This window comes from Macaca fascicularis, chromosome 2 (genome assembly GCF_037993035.2).
Source record: "Macaca fascicularis isolate 582-1 chromosome 2, T2T-MFA8v1.1".
NCBI lineage: Eukaryota > Metazoa > Chordata > Mammalia > Primates > Cercopithecidae > Macaca > Macaca fascicularis.
In genome coordinates, this window is record NC_088376.1 from 146,020,460 (window position 1) to 146,029,623 (window position 9,164).

General features: G+C 36.2%; 1 protein-coding gene across 5 annotated transcripts in view; it reads left to right on the forward strand.

The window, feature by feature from the left end:
• GRM7 (glutamate metabotropic receptor 7) overlaps nt 1-8,526 on the forward strand; it is a 902,635-nt gene extending 894,109 nt beyond the window's left edge. For all 5 annotated transcript variants that reach the window (XR_012431374.1, XM_045384769.3, XM_045384772.3 and 2 more), the window contains one exon: nt 7,361-8,526. Coding sequence is in view for 2 of the 5 variants with exons in the window: in XM_045384773.3 (XP_045240708.1) it covers nt 7,361-7,543 (183 nt within the window). In the remaining 3 variants the exon portion in view is untranslated. The remainder of the gene's footprint in view (nt 1-7,360) is intronic.
• Nucleotides 8,527-9,164: the final 638 nt, after the last annotated feature.

Genomic DNA, 9,164 nt, shown 5'->3' on the forward strand with positions numbered 1-9,164 from the left:
TGGGATTTGGCCTTACTGTATGCTATTTTATCAGCAAGGTCTTTATGATGTGTATCTTGTGCCAACCTCCTATCTCATCCTGTGACTTAGTGATGTAGGATTTTTGCTCCTTAGTTCAGCTAAGGTTCTTATCTCACAACCAGGAAGAATTAGGCACATGAACACACTGAAGGGTGAGAAGGGCAGAATTTATTAAGTGAAAGGAAAGCTCTCAAAAAAGAGAGGGGTCCTGCACGTGGGTTTCCACCTCACAAACTGAATACCAGGGTCACCACACAGGAGCCGAAAAGGCTAGGCTCTTCCCCTGAATAAGATATTTGTTTCTGGTGGCTCCACCCCATTCCCCCAGTGCACGTGGGTCTCCAGTCCACTGCCCCCTTGTCTGCACGAAACATCTGTTGTAAACACCTGTGGGGCGGGTCAGATTTTCCGGGAACCTTTCCCTATCTGCCTAGGCATTTCTCTGCCTCCTGCCTCTATCATTAGAGTAACTTAACCTCCTGGGAATGCAGCCCAGAAGGACTCGGCCTTATTTTACCCAGTCCCTATGCAAGGTGGAGTTGCTCTGGTTCAGATGCCTCTGACAGTACCCTGAATTTGTTATGACAATCTGCAGGTTTATTGAAGTTTTATATATTGAAGTAATTTATGTGGCCCTGTGTACCTTTCCAACCTTGACTTCCAGCACTCTCTGACCCTCCTCTCCATGTACCTTTGGAAACGAAGTGTACCTTTATATTGCCCTACCCTCTTCTTAAATTGTCTCACACTGCATGGTCCAAATCAATGCCCCTTCCACTGAAAAGCCTTCCTGGGCTTAGCACAGTGTATCCTCTTCCAAGACAAAATTAGTCTTTGTAAAATATCTTTTAAGTACTCATCACAGATATGTAATAGTTTTTTGCATTATCATATAAGTTCTATAACAATAAAGACTGTATCTGACTCATTTCTCTGTCCCTGGTACAAATGGGGCAAACACTTCACACATTTTCTCTAAGGTTATCTAGGCTGATGCTTCTCCATTCTTTTGAACTGGATCACTATTGTCTCCAAATATGGTAACAGATTTGCTGCCTCGCCATCCACTGACCTTATCTCCCTTATTCAGCATTAGGGAGGCGTGCCAATTTGCTTTGGGGGGGTTCCTCTCAGTGTGAGTTTAGTTTATAAATTCATGACTTATCTTTATCTCATTGAGTAGAAAAAAAAGGATATGCCAATCCCTTGCTGATGACACACAGCAGCTTCATATAAATATTTGTTAAATAATCTGAATATACGATGAATGAGAAGTGAGTAAATGTTAAACAGCTTGCAGATTCCCATGTCTGCTTTTAATGTTAGCATGTATTAAAGTTCCTGGTATTTAATATGTGTGAAATAATATTTTGTTAGATGAATGGCTGAGTAGATCAACAGAAATCCAAATTTGGGAGTTTTTGCCACTGGATTGGAAATTATGGTGATTTGAAATACTGAGTTATTTTTCTGACTGATCATGTTTTTATCCCTGACAAGTTTCTTGTGTCAACAAATCCAGGTACCAAACATATGAGCAATAGCCTCACCTTCTCTTGGGAGATGTAGAAAGTCTCCATTGTTTTATAGTTCAGAGTTGAACTGGTATAATTGGGAATGTCTCAATTTTTTGGTAGTCATGTTCTTCATTCTTGTGCAGCTTTGTATCTTCTCAAGTAGAGTAATGTGCTACACTGAGTAGTAAATTTAAAAAAGGATTTAAGGGAGATCATTATAAAATGAAATGCTTCTTTGTAAAATACAGGAAGTTTAGTAGCTTTTTTGAAATCTCAAATGAGAATTGAGATGTTGAAGATAACATCTACTCTTTTGCTATTAAGTGATGGGCTAAGGGCAATTTACTAATAAAATGAACAGGCAGGAAACAGGCCATTGACTACAGAAGTAATTACCAAAAAGTATTTCCTTTTTGTTTTAGAAACTGCAAACCATAATATAAAGAATCCCTCCCAGTTGAAATATTTATAAGAAAATAACAACTATGAATCCCGTTTGATAGGAAAGCGTTAGTTAGCAGAGTTGGTGAGGGAAGAGGCACAGACAGTGCTTTGAATGAGTTCATAGAAAAGTTAGTTTGAACAAAGTTCTATCAGGCAATAAACCAATATTCAGAAGTTGAGTGAGGTTTACAAATGACTGAAGTGATAGACAGGGTTAAGGTTTAAGAAGTATCCCCATGTATTTCCAAAAGTATGTTCTTATAGAATGCAAAATGATCCACTAAAAAGGCGAGCAGGAGAGGGTGCTTTATAATCAAGCACATTTGAGGAACTGAGTGCAGACAGGATCACAGAGTTGAAAACAAGCAGCCTAGCAATGTTGTCTAGCCTCTGGTCTCTATTTCTTTTTTGACTTGCTAAATGGTTTTAATATGATATTAAAACTTTTATTAAAAACTGAGGTATTTCTAATGCTTCGAATAGAGCCCAACACATAATACCTGCTCAATAAATATTTGTTGGATGGCTGAGTGAAAAATTGAACTTTTACATAAAATTATACAGTCAAGCTTCTCCTCAAAAAATGTACTATCTTCCTATTGTGGTAACATCCCACATAATTATGCCTTTTTGATGGGGCAGGTGATTTCTAGTTCACTATGGTCTGCATCTTTCCTGAATATCTTATACCTGGCCCACTTTGCTCCTTTATGTGCCTAGCTTCTATAAAAGAATTTTTTCTTGGAGAATCACAGAGAAAATTGTTATGTTAAAGGCTTTTGAAATCCTAAGCATGTGTATGTGTACATGTGAAAGTGTCTCAGGTCTAGATCTAGAAGTGAAATTGCTGACTCAGTGGCATGCATAGCTTTAGGTTTTCTAGATATTTCCAAATGGCTCTCCCATATAAATTTACCAACTTATATTTATACCTGAGTGTTGTCTGAGAGTTCTCACTTTTTCACACCCACCAATGCTTGGTATTAGCTCACTTTTTCTTTTGTAATGGTACAGGCATGAAATGCTATCTTATTAATGTTTTAATTTGCATTTCTCTAGTTGATGAGGTTGAACATTTTTTATTTATATTTCTTCATCTACAAATTGTCTATTTATCTTGAATCTATGTTTTTAAAAATTAGATTGTCTCTTATTTATTCCTTCGCATAAGTTAAAAATTTTAGATATCAATCCTTTGTCAGTTAAATACATGACAAATATTTTATCTTGCCCTACAGCATTGTCATTCAACTCTGTTAAAAATATTGTTTTGCAGGTATCATCCACTCTAGCATTGCTTATTTCAAAAACATTACAAAGTAGAGTCTATCAATAGGAAAAGAGTTACAGAAAATCTGTTATGCTAACATTAATATATAGAAAGCTATATAGTTACTATGATTATTAAATCAATGTAAGTAAATCTTAAAAACACAATGTTATATGAAACCAGATTTCAAGTGGATATGCATGGAATAATTTGCACAACTTAAAACACAGAAATCAATACTATCTATAATTTATGGACAACTACTGTAGTAGCTATAGGACACATCCCAAGTTCAGTATAGTAGATACTATGGGGGACGGGGAGGAACGTGGAGTGTCAAGGGCTTTGATTGCATTGTATTTCCTATGAGCGGATGGAGGGGCACCTAAATCAAGATGTCAGTATGTTAATGTGTTATATTCAGGGCTTATATAATATTTTGTTATATTTTGTTTTTATCCTTTTTGGATGTTTAAATCACTTCATACATGTTCTTATTCACATACACATCTATGCACACATTCTTCAAAAAGAGCTGAGGAGAACACATAGTATACAGTTAATGAGCTACAATATTTCTTATTACTTAAAATATAAAAAAACTAAATATGGGGTGGAAACAGGAAAGAGTACTGTTTAATATCACTTATTCAGTGTTTCCCAACATAATATCTATGAGGCTTTCTTTTCTATTTTTTTCTTCACTTCCTTGAATCTGGGTTATGCATGTTCAATAGAATGCATTTCAAGGAATGAAATTTTTGTAAGACAAAAAAACTCAGAGGAAAGCAAAGAGAAAATAAGAAGTTCAATAAAGTTAATGTCATATTGAGTGTAGATTTTGACGAGACATCAAGAATGAGTTGGAATGTCTCACCTTTCTTAAGTAGCAATGGTATATTAGTAATTCATTTCACAAACCAGTATTCTTAACACTACCTCACTGTAAATATTGGCTCTTCAAGATACCTTGTTTTGAGAACTACTTATGTAGATAAGCAGATATAACCAAAAGTTAATTAGGACAATGCCATATACTATAATTCTTCTTTAAAATCTGTAACTTTATAAGAGAAAAACATATTATTTTAAAATAAAAAGTATATTTCCTCAGCAAGTGCTTCATTGCACAACTATTTTGAGCTCAGTAATTTTCTTTCCTGACCATAAACTACATTGCTAGTCAAATAAATGGAATTACCAGACACCACAGGCACTTATTTTATTTACTCACAGGACTAGAATGGTTTAAAAATAAACATAATACACTGGACATTGCTGTGAAAAGTACACAAATTGCCCTTCTAGGACCTGCATAAACTTCATTATAATTTTGGGGCAATGTTCGTAGCAATTCTGCAAAGAAAGCATGTACTGAGGCTTATCATTTGCATAGAACTTTGTAATTTAAAAATACATTTATACATTATATTCCCAGATGAGAAACTGGGGTATTGTGTACATTGGTGATATCAACAGTACACCAGGTAACAATTATTCTCCCCAATTTTTTTTTTTTGAGACAAAGTTTCACTCTTGTTGTGCAGGCTGGAGCTCAATCTCAGCTCACTGCAACCTCTGCCTCATGGGTTCAAGTGATTCTCCTGCTTCAGCCTCCCGAGTAGCTGGGATTACAGGTGTCCACCACCACGCCTGGTTAATTTTATGTATATTTAGTAGAGACAAGGTTTCACCATGTTGACCAGGCTGGTCTTGAACTTCTGGCCTCAGGTGATCCACCCATCTCGGCCTCCCAAGTGCTGGGATTACAGGCGTGAGCCACCGCACCTGGCCTCTCCCAGTTTTACAAAGGCTACAAGGAGTTCATTATGAAGACACTGGGCAAGGTCACATTCAAGTAAGTGACACAGCCGAATCAGAACCCAGGTCAGGTGAGTCCAACTGCAGTACTGTCTTCCTACTATAGTATGAAGACAGAAATAAAGATTCAACCATCAGGCAGCCTAGTTTTGGAATGCTTGTTCCTCTGAGGCTCAGACCCTTCCTATGTAAAATGGCGATCATAAACAGTGCTCATCTCAAGGCTACACAGAACACAAGAAGATAATCCAAGCAAAGCATCAATGGAATGCCTTTATTTTTATATCCAATTTTTTTAAACATAACCTGATCATGATTTTAATTTAATCCTAGCTCAGCTTGATAGTTCTAACCTACTTATTCTTTTGGTAAAAACTCTTCCTGAGAAATTAGTGTTTTATAGTAACCAATGTAAGGAAATTCACTTTTGTTTTCACTAGAGTGTTATGCTACAGAAAACAGTCTTAATTATTCACACAATAAAGGTGGTCTCAGGTATTCAGATCAGCTTCTGGGTTTTCGGGGGTTTTTTTCCCCCTTCTTTTGTCCTAAGGATAATTAGTGGTTGGCATTTGACAAGGCATGCTGTGACTATTGCTTACAACTGTCAGCTGAGGTCTTCTAGTTATGACACTGAAAATAAGATTCAGAGGCAAGAAACATCTTTTGAAAGTTTTCCTCCTTGTACCCAAACCAAGAATATTGTTGAAGACAACACTGGGATAATGGGAAACTTCTTGGAAGATCTGAGCATTATTGAGGCTATGTGTTCATCAAATGAGGACATATCATGACCCAATTCTCATCACCAGATTTTCCAGGAGGCCCTGGATTTCATAAAATTCTATTCTTATTTATCTTTTTGTATTTTAGTTAATAAATGCAATATGGTTTAATATAGAAATGAGTTTCAAATAAAAATGAGTCTTCAAGTCAAAGTTTGTCAGAGAGTCCCAATTTTTAATCCAGGAAAGAAGACCAGGCTTGTTGTATAGTGTACAGTATTCTGTGTAATATCTATAATCATGCAAGCACCTGTAACATACTACTTGTATTATTCAAAGTTTAAAGACAAACTCTCTCTTAGTATGTTAATATGACTTCTCTGTTCCTCCAAAATTGTATATGCATCGCTACTTAAGAGTTCTTGAAGAGCTCTTGACATTTCTGTCTTGAGTGAACACTTCTATTTAGAATTTAAAAACAGTAAGCAAAATAAGCCATCAGTAAATGCTACACAAAAGTTACTTTGTGCCCAACAGAAACTGATGCAAAACTACCAAGATTTAGTGAATACAGAACATATCACATCATTGCAACTGTATGACTTGGTATTGAGGACCAGAACCTAAAGCAAAGGCACACTCTGGGATCCTGGTGTCTTTATTTCCAGCATGAGGACATGAAATCTGCTGTGCTCATTGGCTGGTCATCAGTGCCTAGCCCTGTGGCTGCAATACGGTAGATACATATTTACTGCCTGAGTGAGTGAGTGAAGGTGAGTCCTGAAATTACCCTACCAAGTAGAAAAATAATTTCTACATTTAAGGAAAACAAATGTAGAGTGTGTATGTGTCAGACACCTGACAGGTTTAAGTGGGCTTTACATCTTAATGGAAATAGTTCTGCAAACGACCATTTACAACTTACTGTTAACACTCTATAAGTCAATCTGTAGTCATTTGATTGTGTGAATCAGCACTGAAGAAGACACTCTGACCTAATCTGCATTCAACCTCAATTAATTTCAGTGACCCAAGCAACTTGGCCTTTTCCAAGCAAAGGCCAGTTATTATTAAAAGGTCTGTGAGAAGAGCACACAAAGAAATATACCACAATGTGAGTGAACCCTTTAAGGGTTGGTTGATTAGAAAGCATAACAACAAATAAACAAATAAATTTATTAATAAACATTTATTAAACATTTGTTTAAGCCACATATTGTTATTGTTTAATACATATTGTTTATTAATAAACATTTGTTTATTATTATTAAGCATTGCTAACACATTTATTTGTTAACAAATAAATTTATTAATAGATTATAAAGAGGGAAGCTGGAGACATATCAGAGAAGAGAACACAGATGATTTGAGACTCACTGGGAACCACAAATTTTGGTGGCCAAAGCCTTACAGTCAGAGGAATCCAAAGTTGTCTGTGTGTGTTCTTCAGAGCTGTATCACCCCACTTTGACTCTGTACCTCAAGTGAAAAGTTCTAATTCTATTTCTACCTTTGCAAACAGGGTTATTACTGCAACTCACATTTTCTAATTTTTCTTTCAGGCCCTGCTGCAAAAAAGAAGTATGTCAGTTATAATAACCTGGTTATCTAACCTGTTCCATTCCATGGAACCATGGAGGAAGAAGACCCTCAGTTATTTTGTCACCCAACCTGGCACAGGACTCTTTGGTCCTACCCGCTTCCCATCACCGGAGGAGCTTCCCCGGCTGGGAGACCAATGTTAGAGGATCCAAGTGACCTAAACAGCTGCTTTATGAAATATCCTTACTTTATCTTGGCTTAATAAGTCACTGACATCAGCACTGCCAACTCGGCTGCAATTTTGGACCTTCCCTACCAAAGGGAGTGTTGAAACTCAAGTCCCGCCCCGGCTCTTTAGAATGGACCGTGAGAGCCACAGGACCGTTTTGGGGCTGACCTGTCTTATTACGTATGTACTTCTAGGTTGCAAGGTTTTGAAATTTTCTGTACAGTTTGTGAGGACTTTTGCACTTTGCCATCTGATGTCGTACCTTGGTTCACTGTTTGTTTTCGAATGCCTTGTTTTCATAGAGCCCTATTCTCTCAGACGGTGGAATATTTGGAAAAATTTTAAAATGATTAAAATTTTAAAGCAATCTTGGCAGATTAAAAAAGTACATCTGTACATGACTGTATAATTATTATAGTACCACTGCACATCATGTTTTTTTTTTTTAAGACAAAAAAGATGTTTAAAGACCAAAAACTGTGCTGAGAAAGTATGCCCTACCTATCTTTGGTACATGATAGGTTACATAAAAGGAAGTTATTGGCTGAACTGAATAGAGGTCTTGATCTTTGGAATGCATGCCAGTAATGTATTTTACAGTACATGTTTATTATGTTCAATATTTGTATTTGTGTTCTCTTTTGTTATTTTAATTAGGGTATATGAATATTTTGTAATAATTTTAATAATTATTAAGCTGTTTGAAGGAAAGAATATGGATTTTTCATGTCTTGAGGTTTTGTTCATGCCCCCTTTGACTGATCAGTGTGATAAGGACTTTAGAAAAAAGCATGTATGTTTTTTACTGTTTGTAACAAGTACTTTCGTTAATCTTGCTGCTTATGTGCCAATTTAGTGGAAAAAACAACCCTTGCTGAAAAATTCCTCTTTCCATTCTCTTTCAATTCTGTGATATTGTCCAAGAATGTATCAATAAAATAATTTGGTTAACTTTTTTATTTTCTGCAATAAATATTTTCAGTTGTTTTTCCCCTTTTAGATACAGTGTATTTCATAAAGTCCTAAGTGAGAGGGCCATATGGACAGCCCAACTTTTTGAAGTAACATGCTTTACCTCACAACTACAGCCATTTCTGAAAGGCATATTAAAAACCCAGAGATGCTATGTTGTCTCATAGAAAAAGTACTATCACAAAGTCCATGCAATTTTTTTTCTTCATAATTGAAGTTGAGACCTGATAACTCCAGGTGTTTCTCAGCAAGTTATCAAAAACATCAGAAGGGAAGAGGAAAATGAAGAGGAAATATTAGCTTAAGCAAATAATAGTGTGGGGGCAATTTAGTGAAGAGATCATTATTTCTGCAGAATTTATCCAAAGGACATAAGTAAATATAGCTATTATGGTGCCTTTGTATTTGCAAACAAATATGCTGACCATGTTGTCATTAGTGAGATTAAGACTTGGGATTCTCAAAACTCAACTGCAGGAAGTATCCTCAGTATGAATTCATCGCACCTTGGGTCATCAGGAACTCAGAAGATTCTCTATTTGCAGAGGCGAACATTGGTTCCTAATACTCAGGACTGGGCCCCAAACAGTAAAATGTATTTAAAGGTTCTATGGTGGATCTAG